The sequence below is a fragment of the Panulirus ornatus genome, chromosome 28 (genome assembly GCF_036320965.1).
Source record: "Panulirus ornatus isolate Po-2019 chromosome 28, ASM3632096v1, whole genome shotgun sequence".
NCBI lineage: Eukaryota > Metazoa > Arthropoda > Malacostraca > Decapoda > Palinuridae > Panulirus > Panulirus ornatus.
In genome coordinates this window covers 2,173,507-2,192,855 of record NC_092251.1, presented here as the reverse complement: position 1 = coordinate 2,192,855, position 19,349 = coordinate 2,173,507, and the positions used below count along the sequence as shown (strand labels likewise).

Below are 19,349 nucleotides of genomic sequence, written 5' to 3'. Positions count from 1 at the left end.
GGTGGAGGAGAGCGGGACGAGGAATAATGTGTCCTGTGGTTTGTCTGCTGATAATTCTATTTCAAACATCTTGATTTATGTCGCTTGGGTAATCTGTCGTCTTGATCGACGATTGCTATGAAGTGGACTTATGGCTCTCTAGAAAGTTTCTTAAAATACATAAAAGGTTCCTCCAACCATTACCAAGAGGTTGTCATTCATCGTGTAAGGCGTGGAAACCTAAGTATAGGTTCTCACACAAACCAGAAGACAAATACTGGTTAACAGTACGTATGGTTTGATACGATAAACGGATCAAAGAGAAACTCACTCTCGAAAAAGGCAAATTATAAAGACGACCAAGCAAAGAGATAAAGAAGACGCCCCATAAGAAGGACTGACATAAAAGTCGGGCTAAACAGAAACTACTTATGACGGAGAGCGAGTGAGGGGAAAGAAGAAAAGAGAAGACACTGTGTAGGAGCCAGACACGACGAGGTGCGAGTGAGGGGAGAATGCGAGACAGCGCCCTACTAAATAACTATGATGAGTTTCCCCCTGGGCCCAGGCATCTCCTCGCTTGGGTCGGCATTATCCTCGCTCCTCCCTCCTTGCCGCTGCCTCATTTATACGGATAATGAACCCAGATCCACCTATGAATGTGCCAGCTCCTCCCACGATGAATGTTTCGACTGGTTCCCTCATCATCAGGACGTCCTGACCCCACAAACCCTACCAGTTAAGAGAGAACTGTTTCAAACCAGCGTCGGATGATATCAACGTTAAATATGGTGCAGTAAATTAACTAGAGCTGTAGGTTTAAATAATAATCTAACCAGCTTATCTTTTTTCGGTGGAGTGAAAGACATGATGACTACGTACCGAGAACGAAAACCAAGGCAATGTTTTCGATTCAGGGTAAAAGAAGATAAACAATTTTCAGTAAAGATTGTGGCTGGCACTATCGGTGATGTCATATAAGGCGAATGATAAATGTGGATTCAATCAACATAAAATATAGGAAAGAAATAAACACTCTAGAAAACTAGACTGGAAACTCACAAGACTGACCATACGAAGGAATATATAGAAAATCATTTCTTTTTGGGGCGCAAAGAGTCGCCTGGTATCATCTCCCGGTGCATTTTGATGATCTCTCTCCCCCCCATCTTCTATAGTGGACTCCCAGTAGAAGTAAACAAGTTTCTGATCACGTCTACAACAAGTTACTGGATGAAAGAATATATATATAAACTTTCCTGTATGAGGAATGAGGTCTTGTATATCGAATTCTTTTGCCAGTTTATTTTTAGTGGAGGAGGGTTACTGCGAGCGTCATTTATTCTGGAAGAGGAAATAGAAAGAAGGAAAATAACTGTAGAGATCCTCTTTGAGACGAGGTTGCCAGTACGAGGTTAGTTGCTTAGAGAAGCTGAAGACTTTATGTATGGCATTTGATGTTCCTTAATTAAGTACATCGGTACAAAAACAAGAACGTTCATCCAGTAGTAAAGTGTACGAGATCTGCCGGCAGGAAGACAAGCTCCGGGTGCCGGCCAACTGCACTGCCAGGTGTACGACTAATTTCAAATCGAAAAGGAGACTACTTAAAAGTATTTACTATAGAGCCGAATCTGCGCGATAACACTACGACACTGATATAAGTATAAACTTTCTTGCGAAAATATCAAATAGTTATAGAAACAAGAAGCTGGATGACAGACAGACAAGATGAAAAGACTTACTTGAAAAAAAAAAAAAACTTGCGAATGACCAGCCTACGAGCATGAAGACAAACCAACAAATACAAGAGAAACAGGATAGAACGAAACTAAGTATTCTGCATAATGGTTCATTAAACTTAAGTGTTCTTTAAAGAAAACAGTCTGTATAGGCTACGTATCTATTAATACAGAAAACATCCGGTATCTAAGAAATAATATAGATACAAAACCATGCATAAAATAGAATGAATGTTACTATTTAGTATTTCTATACAACTAATATGTTTCCTTTCGTAAAAAATGAAAATCCTTCTCATCGAAATTAATTCTGCGCAAAGAACAGACACAGCGAGGCCACGTTCAGACTCATTCCCTATCTGCTTCAAACACACACACACACACACACACACAAAATACCACATGTAATTTTGACGTACAAAACATCAACTCCTCTGTCAACAAAATAACACTGGGAATCTCTCTTGAACAAATTTGTGTCCTGCTCCGCAGTATTATGTATGCATCACGCCGACCTAACACAAATTTAATTCTCCTTTGGTAAACAAAGCTGTGAAATATAGAATTCGAGACGCTCTCCACCGCCATGTATGGAAAATTAAGCAAATACGAGTTGAAATTCTGATCTGTGTTCAGCTCATTCAGGTGGACAGTAAATATGAATGGAATAAATCATATGTATATATTTACATATATATACATAAGTATATGTATACGTATGCTTCTACTCCGTGCTACGCGATGTAACAAAGATCCCGTAATACAACCCCACTTCAACATGCTCAACGTAAAGTTGACAGAACACACACACACACACAGAAATGACCCGACCAGAACGGAACATCCGCCTTCCCAACTTAGCATTAAACACCATGTCAGCAAACATACATCCCTCTGTAACCACACTTCCCAGACCAACACGAGTCTCTCTTTCTCGTGTTGGCTCCAGACCTCACCCAGACCTACATAATTACAAACACAGATTCAACACATCGCAAGGCCCTTCCTGCCGAAGATGCAACGACCACAGTGAAGACACAAACATATGCTGCTCTGGTGATACCCACACACACACCCACCCACACACACAAACGCAACATCACTGCACTTTATGACCTGTGGTCCCGCCCGGTAGACGTGGCCACCTTCCTGAGTGCTGCGGGTGGATCATAAAGATAGGAAAGGCTCCCGGGGTAGGAATAAAGTAGAGGAACCGGCGTCATATTCGGGGATACATTTCTTGTATACTCCGGCCTTCACAATTCTCTCTAAGAATTCATCATAAATCTCATTTTACGGGATTCGAATTCCCATATTCTTGTATCCTGGAGAAATGGGGATGTAGAACAGGTCATAGGAGTCATCCAAGGGGATCTGTTTTCAACGGGTGTTTACACTGGTTTCATACAACATCTCCATCAAGGGACACATCTGCCGTACACCATGACGTCACGAGACATCTGCCACAGTTCGTACGTACCATGACGTCACGAAACATCTGCCATGGGGGATGCGAATCAAAGAAGTTAAAAATATCTGTTGTGCTTAATGGCTGTTGCTGAACCTTCCTCTGTGGTACCCAATCACTGAGGTCTGTGGCCTCTAGAAATAATCTAGGAGTGGATTACTTTCCACTGCCCACAGAACACCATACTTTGCATCTAATGACGTGAAATTTCAGCCATCATCCTGCGATACCAGCAACTTTTGTTGTAGTTTCTCTAGAACACTGCGGCCAATTGCTCGGTCGTGCCGGTGCTACAGCCGAAATAAACAAACGCGTGCGGGGGGAAGGGGGGGGGGGGGCGCGATCGTTATGAGACGTAGAGAGAGAGAGAGAAGCCTAACCAAAAGGCAGAGTAACATGAACTTGTGTCGTACGCACAAACGAATCCCGCTTTACGCCCCCCTCCCACCAGCCCCCTTTCCCTAGCTACTACAATAACATTCACGAAGGTTTTATGGAATGTTACGTTGGTCGTCGCGTCGCTCCCCGGCGCGTCGTGCCCACTCTGGCACCCTTACTTGCTCACAGAGAGATTAAGCTCGTGCTGGGGGAAGAAAAAAATCTGAGCACCCTATTTATAACAGCCTGGAGGATCTTATTATTGCCAGGAACCTCCAGAAAGTGACGTAATTCACAAGGGGATCAGGAATATAAAAATGGGGAATGATTTATTACATGAGATTGGAGAATAACGCTGAAAAGGACGACGGATGGAAGGCAAAGGAGAGGCGAGAACGTGGGCGAGAGAATAGGGAAATGGGAAGTAAAGGAAAGACTGATCAAAATAAGGAAAGATAGGTGGAGACAAGACAGGTCCTCCCTCCAATACTCCAACTATTACCCTCCTGTTTAACGATACGATCCCTTTCGTCGTTTAAAAACTGCTTTTTTTTTTTTATAAAAGTCCACTTTAAATGACCTTTTGAAACCCTCCTGTCATATGCTGTTACAAAATGCAAGTAAATGTTTCTCTTTGAATACTATTGACAACGTTTTCTGAACAAATGCTCCCTTTCGTGAATATTAGAAAATGCTCGTATCAAAGGTTCTTCTAATATGCTTATACGAATTTTCCCCATTAGAAGGTTTGATAAATTATTCATACTTTTGCAAAATGCTCTACTAAAATAATCTTATTAAACGCTGTAGAAGGGATTATTACAAAATACTATTTGATCATGTAATTATTCAAATTTATTTATGAGGATATTTCGCATTGTCTTTGTAAATATGCTGCAAAGTTGTTACAGATAATATCCAGTCTGTATATCAGTTTCCCTGATCATAAAGTTTCTCTAACCATGTAATGATCTCAAAGCCTTTATATATATATATATATATATATATATATATATATATATATATATAGAGAGAGAGAGAGAGAGAGAGAGAAAAAAAAAAACTGGGCAAGCAAACTGGTACAGAAAAAAAAATTAAACCAATAAAAATAATTTAGCCTCCGAGATTCAACACTGAAGTACAGAGAGAGAGGAAAGAAAACATTGTGAACAAGACCACCATAAATAAAGCAAGTGACGGAAGCGTTCCACTAGACTCTTCTTCGTCTTCATCTTTAGGGAAATTTAATAAAAGCGATTTATCGTTGAAGACCCACCCGGCCGACGCATGGAGTTCATAAAGGTTGACCGATCCTTTTACAGGGACGAGTTAGTGCGTATGAAAGAAGGAAATCCGGTTTCATGAATGAAATACGCGAAGTAACAGCAGTAATATTTGAAAGAAACAAGAGAATACGTTTTTGTGAAATTCAAAAAGTGACCAAAGTATTGTTGACAAAGAAAATAGTATATCTACCCAGTAGAATTTACGATGTTCCCCACAGACCTGTTCATTCTGCACATGGTGGTACTTCTAAGATAGGAATGGTTGTACAGTGTGAAGAGTCTGGTTACATGTAGACAAATTAAGTGTACACACACACACACGGGTTTATGAAAAGACAATCATCAGAGTCACAAATCTAACACTTCATTGTTCGAGACAAAGTAGAAATATATGTAAAACTATTCATAGCCGGATGAAAAAAAACCTTTTTATTAACAGAACAAATTCAGGACCAGAGAGGAAACAGGTTGACGTTCTAGATATTACCAGAACAAAGGTCCTCAGCTCTATGTTGTTATGAGTGGAACTGGGGTGACAGAAGGATCATGGGAGCAGCAAGGAAAGGTGAGAGAACGTTGGGGGGTAGGAGAAGCAGCAGCAGAAGTGTGCTGGTGGGGAAAGAGTGCGGAGGAAGGAGTGTTGAGAGAAGCGTTGGGTTGAGGAAGGGTTGCAATGGCGAGTGCGTGAAGGGTGCTTGATGTAACGTGCTTGTGATGAGGAGGGGGTGGTGGAGTGGCGTGTGGAGGGGATGGGGGGGAGGGGGAGAAGTAGAAGGAAAGTGAAGGAGAGGTTTGCAGACGAGGACAGTCAGATAACCCAAGCAGGCTGAGAGGTGGTGAAGAGGCCACGAAAGCTGTTATGGTGGAAAGACGATGACAAGAGAAAGGCCTTGATGTGTCGGCCACGTAGGCCTGTGGATCATGGCCTCCACCAACCTGAACGAGCAAAAAAGTTATAGAAACTTGAAGGAAAACTCGCCATGGGGGTAGACCTACGAAACCATCGTAAGACATACGTAATGTAAGTTAAGGGTCCCATACCGAACTGTTCTGGCAGAAGACCTTCGAAACCATCGGAAGGTATATGTAAGGATCCCAGACTGAACCTTGATCAAAATGTACAGCTTCAACCCTCCTCTAGGGCTAAAGCTGGCCTTCTGATAAAGAAAAAAAATGTATCCCTCAAACATTCCCCGAGAATTGACGTTGTGGGTGTAACTTTGTTCGCTGGGGCATTTTGATTACACGAGGGAAATCAAACTGAAATATATAATTTTCCTCTTTTTATATTGGAAAAAGGGGTCTCCGAGTTCACTCTTTCTTCGTGTCTGACTCGCTTTGATAAAAGTGCCATTTTCATGGACTGTTTCCAGACAAGACTTGATTGGCCCTGAAAACAGCATATGATTTCCGTTTATTCACAGTTTCTGCTGTTCTCGTTAATTTTGTATTGTCTCCTCGTGCCTCCGAGTTCTTTGTTTTTCTGTATACTTCGAGATGAAAACAGAAATCTGTATAATCGTTCAATACTTCCTATCAGTTAGTCCCCTTCTGTATCTTTATAACTGATCAAAGTAATAACGAGTCCAGCTGAGCCTTATAGCGCGGCATGACGACCTGGCCTTTGACCTGACCCAGATCCGTCATGTCAAAGACTTGATCATCGAGGGTCGTGCCACCGTGTTCGAGGGTTTAAAATACAGAAAACAACTTCTTTTACCCGGAAGCCCTTCACGTCAACAGGCAGGAGCAGAGAGAGTACCGTCTACTAAAATGATTTTGTTCCGAGTAATTTGTCGGTTGCAGACGCCATTAAGAGAAGGTAATATTTTTCCGACAAGACATTTACCAATATTTGGGATATGATGTTGGGACTTATTTTGCAGGGGGATAACCCTTTGCTATTGCAAGCAGCTGGGAAAATACGCCCGATACGTTGGACACAAGTTCAAAGAACATGCAAGCTTGCCTGTGAACACCATTCCCTCAAATGGTAACAAAGGAACATACAGTTTCCTTCCTATTGGTTCTCACATCTATCAGGTCCTCCTACACGTAGAGTGGTCCAGACGTTCAGATGTAGCAAAAAGTGATTTTTCCTCTTAAGTTCGCTTCAATTACGACGTTTCAATAGTTTGAAAGGAAAATAAAAAATTTTTCTTAGCCAGTGCCAGGATTACCTACACTATGATAGCCAATGCTACAATGTATAATGGTACGGGAACATGATGGCTTCAGCATACATAAAACCACAGGAGACAGACATAAAAGTGTATCTGCAAGATCTTTTCGTTTAGCACATCTTCAGGCAAAGTGAAGACGCGATAAACGCAAGATCTTGCAGCCACACTTTCATTTGTGGTTTTATCTGCACAAGTCACACACGCACAAGTCTTACAGTATCTTACACGTCATATTACACTGAAGACCCATGGCAACCTCTCACGAATACCACCAACGATAAAGCTTTTAAAAAAAAAAAAAAATAGATACATATTCGCTGTATAAAGTCGATGCCTGTATATATACTACCGAGCATTGGACCTCATATAATTTCCTATATAGTTTCTGCTCGGAGTTTGTACCCAGATGTGCTCGGTGTATATGACGCGTGGGACCGAGATGAAAAATACTGCGCCACGTCTATTGAGTCTAAAACTTCTTTCAGAAGACGTCGGCGGAGGAAATGCTATCTATTAGTGAGGCAAGAGGAGCTTTGTGACGGTAACTGCACACAGGTGGGGGGCCTTTGAACCACGGAGCTCACACACAAATGCATATGCAAATACAACTGCATATGCATATCACCCTGATACTCACACACAGCAATGATGCACACACAGTCATGAAACATGCTCACGACACACACACACACCTCACACATGTGCCTATGTTAAGTGTGGAAATATCCAGTTCACATTACCCTTAAGCTTTTGAATGATTGCTTAACTAGTAACTACCATGACCTTCCAGTTCTGCAATATCTGTAAATATCTCAACTGTTTTCAGCCTGGCTGCCCAAGTTCAGCAGACCTTTATCTATTTACACATTATCTCCATCCACAGATATCGACTCACCCATAAGCGTATACTAAATCATCTTGTCATACACATACAAAACACATCCGTCTGTATGCACCCATCCATTTCCATCGCCACATATAGACCAGAATTTAGGATGCCATTACTGTCCTCCAGAAGATAACCTCGTCATAGCCCATTTAATCTGTTGTCTGACTTTCCCATGTTCTACCATGTATTCATCCATACATCATACGTCCCTCCACCCTCACACAGGCACCCATCAGTCTTCCCCCAAACAATGGCCCCCATCCTCTAAACATACTCATTTCCCCACGTCGCACAGACCTGGCAGGGCAGATACAGGCAGCACGCCGCCATAACAATGCCAATAGGCTCCTCACCGCCAAAGGTCCTTTGAGAGACCCACAGTAAGAGGCTCGGAGGACAGCGAAGGACGTGCCTAAACACCGTCCCAACGCTCTGTCACAGACGAGAAATACCAAGGGACGGAGGATGATGGAGGGGTGGAGGAGGAGAAGCAGCAGCAAGCGAACAGGGAACTGGATTGATGGTGAGTGGAGAAGGGAGAGTGGCTTAGGGCGGAGAGAACGACACGGGGAAGGATAGAATGTCCTATATATCCACATCGGTTCGGAGTGCTCAAGCGAATCTGTCGCATCTAAGGAAAGGGAACGTCAGTCAGAAGAGTTCTGATGACATTATACGATTCTTGGAGACCGACCAGGCTACAGCAGTGTAATAGCTCCGCCCATACTAACCAGAGCTACAAGACCATAACAGCTCCGCCCATAACGACATCGTTATACCACCGTAATAGCTCTTCCCATATGGAACACACGCCGCGATCCTAACTTATGACTACAGAGTCTGTTCTGATCTTCATAGCTACGTTTATTACAGTGTGGGTTATATTATCATACATATGTGTGTGTGTGTTCGATTACTATTTGCGTCATAGGGAAATTTTCAACTTCGCGTTGGTCTATCTCTTAACCCTGTATATCTGCACGACGTCTTTATTACCTGTGTGTATATACTCACAGGTACCTCATCTAATCGCTCAGCACGGAGGAAATTATGAACACCTGGGTCTGGCTATGGGCAGACTACCGCGCTTAGAATTCGAAATCATGCAGGCCCGACCCAGGGGAGCTCGTGCTGCCTCACGGTTCGTAACGCTGACCACTACACCACGGAGGACCGGGTGTGTGCGTGTGTTCGTTCGATGTAAACATTAAGACCATCGAAAACACGTCAGACCAAGGAATATCCATGACGTAAATCACTAAACCTACTGTCAACCATTGGTTTTCTTCGAGAGCAATCTTAGCGCATGACCAAAAGGATCTTTAACAACAACAACCATTCGAGATATATCGTCCTTGTAGGTGGCGATCATTGATCGTGGACAGCTCCAGCAAACTTACTGATGGCCGTCTTATATCTGTCCCCGAATTCCTTTCCCGAACACAACACGAGCATAATATTCATGCTTTTCATGATACAGTTTCTTAGGGACGACCAACAACCCACAGTGGCTTGAATACAAAAAGTTGTAGTTGATCCTACTAGATCAGCGAGGGTAAATAATTCTGACCTTACGAAATGATTCATCGAAGTGATGTATCCAAAAGCTGTATCTAGATTCTATATCTGTGATATATGCAAGTACTGTATTCAGATGTATCCGTATCATACAAGTCCTGAATCCAGGTGTTGTATTTAAATGGTCTATCAAGGTGGTGTATCCAGAACCTAAATGTGTATCATGTGGTCTATTACTGGGTTAATACATGACTGTACGATAAATAATGACAGTTCATATATTTATTCTTTCGACGTTCGTTTTGCCATCTAAGTAAGGACGTACGTACAATTGACGTGTGATATTTCTTATTACGTTTGTAGGTTATAAGTCTAATACCCTAAAGTATCAAGACACTTTGTATACAACTTACAACAGCTGATATTCGCTCAGTGTATATGGCAAAATTCATTTAACTTTGATATAAAAAAAAGGCTACAGGACTAAGTAACGAGTAAAGTGCCTGGCTTTTAGGTACACATAAAAGTAATGCAATGAACATCAAATAGTCGAATGAAATCGGTAAGAATAAAAATTACTTTAGTCAAAAAAAAGAAAATCAGCGTGAATGATACGAGATTCACTCGTTTCGTGAAGTGCTATGATGCAATGTATAAAATCATGAAAAAATACGTGCAAGTTTTACATCCAAGTAATATGTGCAAAAAATTACTAGGATATAGGTTTATATATATATATATATATATATATATATATATATATATATATATATATATATATATCAACTTGGTTTGTAAACGTAAATCGTGAAATACTCGGATCTTTTACAAATGTGTCGGAAAACTAGTGAAACTTACGAGAATCCGAGACGAAATCCATTTGTGTCACCATCCAAAAGGAACCTCGGGCGCATCCCTTGCCTGGATCGAGGTAACACCCCACAAAGCCCCCACAACACACCCAACTGGGGTTCTGTCTGTGCCAGGATTAAGACCCAGGAGGGTCAAGTGGGAGTTGCCAACGACGCAGTAAAACATACAAGTATGACACTAGCCGTCTGGTTCTCCTACTGCTGGAGGATTATTATGGGTCTCCTTTTACTGTGGTCGAGGAAAAAAGTATCGCTTAACGTGCTAGGCTGAATGTAGAGTAGGAGGGAGGGAGAGAGAGAGAGAGAGAGAGAGAGAGAGGATTGAGCAGTGAAAAGTGTCTTACTCTGTTGTCTCTGCCGTTAATGCAGTTCGTGGTAATGGCGTTTATATTTTTCTACTGCTGTAAGTAATATCAGCTTACCGCGTACTTTTTTAAGTATCAATACTTTCACTTTTGTAAGTGTTGCTACTAACATCAATGGGTCTTGTGATACTTCTACTGTTAGTAATTAATGGCGTTTCTGATGTATTTCTTCTGATACTATTATTCTCCTGTTATTAGTTACTCTGCTATTATGATTCCTAGTAACATCAGTACTGCTTATTATTCTACTTAATATTAGTGTTTCAATATCAATGTTAATTTCGATATCAGTCTTGCTATTAATGTTGCTATTGCTGGAGAAGAATGATTCTGACGAGTTGTTATTGCTAACAATGTTGTTTCTGATGCTACCACCATTCGTATCATTGTTAGTTCTGCTGCTGCCGCTATTATCTTGGCGTGGCTTCTGCTATTATTGCTAGTGATAACCTCCAAGTAATAGTTACGTTGCTAATAATGTAATTGCTATTGATATTCCAGCTAAGAAATATCCTAATTAGTATTAGTAAAAACCAAAATTATACTAATAGTAGTGTTAGTAATGGTAGTAGTAGTGGTGGTAGTAATGGTAGTAGTGGTGGTGGTAGTAATAGTAGTAGCAATACCAGATGTATTATTTGTGATGGTAGCAATAATCATGAAACCAGTTTCAGCAACAGTTCCAAATGTTCGAGATGGAAACCGTGAAGCAATGAATGGATTTAAAAGGTCATGGAAATCCTGTAAACATGAATGTCCTCCACTGGATAAAACAAATATAATGAACACTTATTCCACGCGTCAACATCCCTAATAATAGATGAATCTTGACCTAATCAACGTGTAATCAACAATGCATGGGAGTGAAGATTACCATCTCAATTATTCGTTCGTCAAAACAACGCAGTATTTGGTAGACTTACTCAGCACCAGATGATCGGCCCAGTTTGTGCTGTGGTGGAATTTTCACCAAATCATTCATGAATCATTCAAAATTCACCTGGGCTCAGCTCGGTTAACGTCTCACTATATTTGTTTGTCTATCTTGCCCAATATTCACATGGAATCCATTCCGACTCGTCAGACACCATGAATTTTGACGAATCAAGCGTCCGGGGACCCACCACCATCCATGTCATTTTGAATTGAAAGCTTATCTATACAAACAGTTACACAATAACTCGCACATCTTGCGCCGTAATTCACTCACCTACCCTGAGAACTTAAATATATCGTTCGCCTAAATGTCTTACAACCTCAATGTCTGGCCCATTTCAGTACTTACCTGAAGTTATTGGCTCATACTGTGACTCGCTAGCAAGAAGCATCAACCGCTCATGATTATCTGTATAAATCTATCATTGCTTTAAGAACATACTTATTCCTTCACACCTTCTCTTACTAATAATTAGAAATCTCGATCCCCTTAGTCTACCCAACCTAACCCACTAGAGTCACCCAGCCCCCGTACATCTTAATCGAGGAATTACTCCAAGATATCGACCTCTTAAGACATCCTGAAATATCTGTTAATCCCTTAAGGATTCACCTAACCCCCACACACTGCCTCCTGAGCTACCAGGAGACACAAGACTCACCCAGGTGTATCTCCTGTTCGTTCTTGTACCACTTGACCTTTGCGACGGGCTTGGCCTCCTCCACCTTACACTCGAGGGTGACCTCTTCACCCTCGCGCACCTCGATGACGTCCTCGCGACCTCGACCCAGCAGTTCAACGGTCGTCGGTGCCACTGTGGAAGGACAGGAGGGGAGGAAGATTAGCTTGAGAGGTGGACTGGTCGTTCGATAGTTTGCGAGAAGAATAGACCATAAAAAATTCCTTTGATAGCTCAAGCACCAAAATATATATATACAAGAGTACACAAGATTTTTACACACACACACACACTCTGGAATATAAACAAATTACTACTGCAAAACAAAACGTGTTAAAGGTAGTTACATTCTCAAATCGATTTATCGAGAATATATCTACATCGAAGAAACAAAACCACTTAATAATCAGTAATTTCTCAAGTTCTTTAAAACAACCACGAAAATGTTTTCAATTTGTAGTTCTTATGATTCACTGTAGCTCCAGATCCCGTAAATATCATGTCTGGCAACATATGTGATCATTATGTGGTACGTTCGTAGACTTGATGGTTTACTTACAATAAACAGCCCTGGACTGCAGGTGTGCTGCTGTCTTCTGCCCAGTGGACGTCGCTCACACAAGCCGGGGAGTAAATACCAGGCGCCACCGCTCGTATGACTGAGCAAAACTATGAGCGTACATCCAATTGGCTGAATAGCGACCACACGAGGGCCTTTGGCCAATGGTGGTTTACGTAGCATACCGTATTGCAGACGACAGAGGTGTGTCGGCCATCACGTCACGACCAACAGAATTCTCAGCAGCGAAGTGTCACGTCTAGTGGTTGTTTGAACCATTTTCCCAAAAGCTGTTCGGCATTATACATCTCGAATATGTGAAAGAACTAACGATCTCAATCATAAAGCCGATAAATGGGCGTTTTGACACTGGCATCACATACAAACATGATACACTCCTGCTGGGTTAGGTTTATCTTGTTACAATGTTGACTTGCGTGGAGGAATAGTTTGGTGCCCCAAGGACTTCCTTTTGAAATAAAGGCTAATGTAAATAGTGTGTGTGTATGTGTATGTGTGTGCGCGTGTATGTGTGTGTCAGGTAAATGACCTGCAATTATCATAAAAAATAAATTCTATCATGTCAGACGGCTCAGAATATTCTTTTTTTCTTGGGGAGGTGGTGGGGGGGAGCTAATTATATTCGGAGAGTCAAACGCGATCAGATTTATTGAGTAAGTACGACTACTGGGATTATGCAAAAAGCCTTTATCCCTCTCAGTCTGATTCATTAAGTGAGGTGACAACGTCAGATTAAACAACATCACATCAACAACCCAGATGCAACGACTGCTGAAACCAATTATATGAAGAGCAAAAATTATGTTTTCTTACGAGGTGTTGAACCATAAATCATGAGTCTATCTTCTCTTCCCTCATGTCCTGTGATCATTATAATTCGTCCTCACATAAGAGGGTCCATGTTTGCATCAGTGAAGACTGGTTAAAAGACTCTTTGTCATGAATATATCGAAGAAGAAAATCTCCTCACACACACACACACACACACACATGATGAATTAACATGGAGAAAACACCCCTGTACCATTATTATTTCACTATATATGATTAGTATTTGGCTGAACTTCATTCAAACAGCTGTAAATTATCATTATTATCATTATTATTATTATTATTAATATCATCATTAGTATTATTATCATTATCATTATCATTATCATTACTGAACCCAGTTTTCGCTTCTTTATTCCGTTTCCTTGTTTTTTACACTTATTCTCTTCCTTTGTCTAACACAAACACACAGTATTTGCTCTTTGCTTCTTTGTCCTCCTCATTCCGGCGGAAACATAAACATTAGAACTGAACAAAAGAAAATAAAAAGCCACGATCCTTAAGTACGACGTTGCGACCCTTAAGTACGATGGTACGACTCTTGAGTGCGACGGTACGACCCTTGAGTACGACCCTCTGACATCTAGGCATGATGACGTGGTCTTTGACCTGAGCCATCATGCTTTCATGGGTCGTACCGTCGTGCCTTATACAGGTCGCACCGTCGTGCTCAAGGGTCATGTACAGTCGTGCTCAAGTTGTCAACTGGAGACCTCCCTCCCTGCCGGCCTTTCACACTGGCAATAATGACCTTCAAGGGAGAAATTCGACAAAAGTTCTCTAATTAGTGGCTGCGAGGTATGATGTGCAGGGCAGAAACTATTCTAGTGCCAGCTGGAAGTTTTGCTCTGTGTGTGTGTGTGTGTGTGTGTGTGTGTGTGTGTGTGTGTGTGTCCTTCACCAAGATACTCTACGTATATATCCGTTTTGAACAATCTTCACCCGTGAATCTGTGGGCAATATGTCCTCACCCTCGTAACTTCCACTCCTAACCTTCACTACTCACCTAAAGAACGATTTGTAAACATCATAAAGCCAGAGACGATGACATATGGCAGATACACCGTGTGCTACTGACCACCAGCTTTCCTCACACACACACACACACACACACACACACACACAAACACACTGCTTCCCTGCAGAAGTGGCTTGACATCATTCCTTTTCCCTAATTTCGTGAACCATAACAAACACAACTGAGTTAGTGCTGTAGATGTCCTTGTTACTGAGATGATGCAGGATTTGCAACTCTCAAAAACACTCAAGTAAAACACTGACAGTGACGGTGAGGTATGGGCTCCATAACTGTCTACGTATATGAGAAAGAAAGAGGGGAATGTGGGGGTTGGAGTGTGGGCAGGAAGAGAAGAAGGGAATGTGGGGGTTGAGCTGTGGGTACTGGATATACTCATGAGATCCTTATTTGACATGAGACAGGTCTTGGTTATCAAGGCTGAAAGGAGGACTTGAATATTGTGTTAAGTAGTAGGTACGACATCATAGAATATGGACAACACACACACAAACACACACACACCCACTCACACACACACACACACACACACACACACACACACACCAACTTCATTAGGCGAAATGTAAAAGATTTCACTCATTATAAAAACGAAGAGGAGGAGGAATACTGCCAAAGCCCATCCGCAAAGAGTTTAGCTTACTATTACCATGGAACGAAAATGATTATAACTACGTACACTTATCTAGCAGAGTGCAGAGACCAGTCGACGCGACGCATATCAAAATCTCTTTCTTATTTTTCATGAAGTCAAAAAACAAAAAGTCTGACGATGGATTTAAGGTACATTTTATTCCCAAGGACTTCCATGTCTGGGATTGGGGTATGCTGGAATGACTTCAGACCAGGAGAGTTGTGAGGACAGGGGAGTGTTAAGGGGAGGCCCACTCTCACCCAGGTAATAACAGAAGCTCCTCAGGGACTGGCACGAACCTACGAGCTGCCCCGATGGCAGGGTTGACATAACACGGATATAATTGTTTTGGTGATGAGATTAACCTGTAGGCCGCCGAGGATGGAGACGCGCGAGATAATCGAATTAGATACCAAAGGAACTAGCCATGGATGCTGCGGGTCATGCTATGAGTACCTGGATCTTCAGGAGAGCACTACAGCAGAAGGCCGGAGGGGAAGAAGACGTCAGTTGAGGGGCCTTCGATCATCCAACTGACATAAAATGGAAAATTAAAAGACAAGTTGTGCGTCCTCCGTTCCCTAAATTTTGTTTTGTTTTCTCAGAGTTGTTGGTTCATAACGACAACAGCAAGTGAGGTGTCCACTGCAATGACCCATCCACCCAGGCTCGGGTTGATATACATAACAAACTGGACGTAAAGTTCTTAAGATACATCTAGAAAGATAAAACCTGACGTGTACCAGTTTATAATCAAATAACAAATAAAACCATACCTTCTACCCACAGGTCGACTAACAACTTTCTGAAACTTTATAACCTGAACAACAACAACAACAACAACACAACAACAACAACAACAAAGAAAAACTCACTAGTAGAAAAAACCTGAGAACACATAAATAGATGAAAGATCCTTCATCAAATCATAAGTAGAGGATAGCATGACGTATGTCCCCAGAAATACAAAGTATGAAAGTGCTGCCAAACCAGGACAAACGTAAGCTCCTCAGTGAGTACATTAATCACAACAACCAACATCATCTAAAAGAAAAGAGATGAAAGAAAAAAAAAATGATGTAATCCACCACCATCAGGCAACCTCTCCCATTCCCAGCTAAAAGGTCCTAAGTGTTTATGGGTTACCCACAGGGGAAATGATGCAGGGGAAGCACCCCCTAAACTAAATAAAACTTCCCCCAAAAGGGTTAAAAGAAAAAGATGGGAAAAACGCGCTTGACTTTCACTCGCCGTCGGGAGGGTTAGGTGTAATATACAGCACAGTGTGTGGTGTTCATCTGTGTGGTATTTCTTTATTATGAATATCCTGTGGAGTGAAGCCACTAGCGTCAGAGGTTTGTGGTGGAGCTATCTGTCAGGGACAGCCAGAGGAGGGAAAGGTGATCGTTTCCCTGTGTGTCATCAATTACCCATTTGCACTGTACGAGGAGGGAGTTATACGCTCGTGTGACCCCCATCCATTGACCTTTCCCTACCATTAAATGATTTTTCAAGGTTCTGTATGCCACCCACAGTCACCAATCCATCACTCAGTTTATGACATTTTTCCATTACTCCCATACTATAAAGGTTCTTCCAAACATCTTATGATATAACATTCTTGCTTTATCTCCTGTTATGGCCTCTGGCTTAAATTGGTTTAAGGACTTAAGGGTTAGGATCAAATCACCCCTTACTCTTCTCTCTTTCATGATGGACTATTTTAAAGCCTTGATCCTTTTCTTGTAACTCAGCTCTCATAATTCTGCTGTCTTTCTTGATCTCCTTTAGATCTTCACCATTGGTTTCTATGCTTCAAGTGTAGCTACCAATTTTGAGAAGCGAAATCTAATTTTGACCTAATGTAGAGTGTAAAAAGCTTGCTGAATATTTCCTTATCCATGGTCTCGAATGCAATTCTACTGTCTGCAAGAAGACAGTTTGTCTTCTTGATTTTTTTCCTAATTCAAGGCTATGGCGACAGGTCAGGGACGATGTCGAATCCCAAGTCCATCTCACAACCAAATTCTTGCAGCTTATCACTTGCTACATAATATTCTTACTGAGGACTTCTTTCACTGTGTCCCATCCTTATAACTTCACATTTACTTGTGTGTGTGTGTGTGTGTGTGTGTGTGTGTGTACCAAACCTTTCCTATTTCCTTGTAGACTCATCTATTCCTACAGTTCGGTCTCGAACCAAGCTATTATACGCCGTAGCCAGTAAGCCTACATGTATGTTACATGCTGACCCGTCTGGCACATTTTGTAGGTAACTGTCCAATGTTACTCTCAACTTCGCCACTGGACAAGTCCATACGCTTCGAGCAGCCGCAAGCAAGGTATCGATTTTGGGCCTTAGATGTTCATAGTGCTCTCTCTTACATTGATTATCGCACCTTACGACTTCAGTAGGATCGTGTTATAGAGTATTTCATGACCACTGTGCCAACACAGAGCTATTTCAGAGTCTGATGCTAGAGGATGGTGCATGATGCAAACGACCTCTGGCCGTGTCCTGCTACGCTGTGACAAAGTTAGCTGTGTGTAGGTGGACTGCTCTTAAGGAAGAAATCGTTGGGGCCATTTTTCTCCAAAGTGATTTTTGGCTTAGTGAACGCTGATTCACGTTGTTTTTGTAGCATCTTGCTCATCTCATGGCTACTGGCTGTGAATCTTAAGGTCTTTTATTACTGGGTTTTGCATAAGCTTAGTTAATCATTCTCTTTTCACTAATGGTTCATCATGGCAGATGGGTTTCTCAATTAAGGTATTTTTAGCTTACGGATTAAGTATTACTCTGCTTTCGAGAGGTGTAGTCATGTTTGTCGAGTGAGCTGTCGCTTTTTCACAAGGTCTACAACCGTTCCCGCCACCGATAACAGAATCCTGTCTTTGTTCAAGACTAGACGTTTTACGTTTCTTCCTGGTATGTGTCTAGAGCGTGTTAGGAGTGCCACTCCAGCCCATCACTTCACACACACACACACACACACACACACACACACACACACACACACACACACACACACACACACACACACACACACACCTCTGGTGTTTTGCCACACGGGATCGATTCCAACCGTTTCTCAGAAAACTCATTGTTCAGCTCCTGTCCTTTTCTTTCACTTCTCACTTCCGTCCCTCTCACTTACTACCTCCCTCTCTATCCCCTCCTCTCCCTATCCAGAGCTGCATACATGGAGCATATGGTCTGTTGGGTTTTTTTTCAGTACATTTTGGTTCTTCCACTGAGTGCCCTTCAATTATGGTTGAGGGGAGGATGGCTGGAGATTGTTTGGTGTGAAATTGAAGTGTAAATGGATTTCCCCTTTCCGTTCCTTTGGTCTTCCTCTCTCTCTCTCTCTCTCTCTCTCTCTCTCTCTCTCTCTCTCTCTCTCTCTCTCTCTCTCTCTCTCTCTCTAATTCCAATCTTCACTTCCCTCGTCCTTCACTTCTCCATTCCCATCTGCTCCTTCACTTCTAATTTCCATTTCGTTTCTTCGTCCATTTTGACAATTCAACTTCTATCTGCTCAAGAATCTAATCTTTAAGCAATTTTCTCGAGAGCTTTTGTTGTCTTTAGATGGAAGTCAGCAAACGTGACATGTTTGTGAGTGTTTTGCACCCGTGTGTGTGTGTGTGTGTGTGTGTGTGTGTGTGTGTGTGTGCTTAGCAGCAACATGAAAATGCAGTCACACTAAGACTTAAGTCTGGTTTGCTTTCATATATATATATATATATATATATATATATATATATATATATATATATATATATATATATTCCGTGAGTTCACGGGGAAAATTAAACACGATAAGGTTAAATCTAATTCTAACTGACGGAGCCAAAGCGACAAAGAACAAATAATAAGGAATATATGATTGTCGTGATTTTCACGAAGACAAAGGCAGCTGAGACTGGGCAAGGACAGCGGCAAGAACGACAAGAATAGAAATGAAGGAGAAG

General features: G+C 41.8%; 1 protein-coding gene across 5 annotated transcripts in view; it reads right to left on the bottom strand.

Moving 5' to 3' along the window:
* LOC139757760 (nephrin-like) overlaps nucleotides 1-19,349 on the bottom strand; it is a 400,579-nt gene that overhangs the window by 111,929 nt on the left and 269,301 nt on the right. For all 5 annotated transcript variants that reach the window (XM_071678535.1, XM_071678538.1, XM_071678537.1 and 2 more), the window contains one exon: nucleotides 12,279-12,431. In XM_071678535.1, coding sequence (XP_071534636.1) covers nucleotides 12,279-12,431 — 153 coding nt within the window. The remainder of the gene's footprint in view (nucleotides 1-12,278; nucleotides 12,432-19,349) is intronic.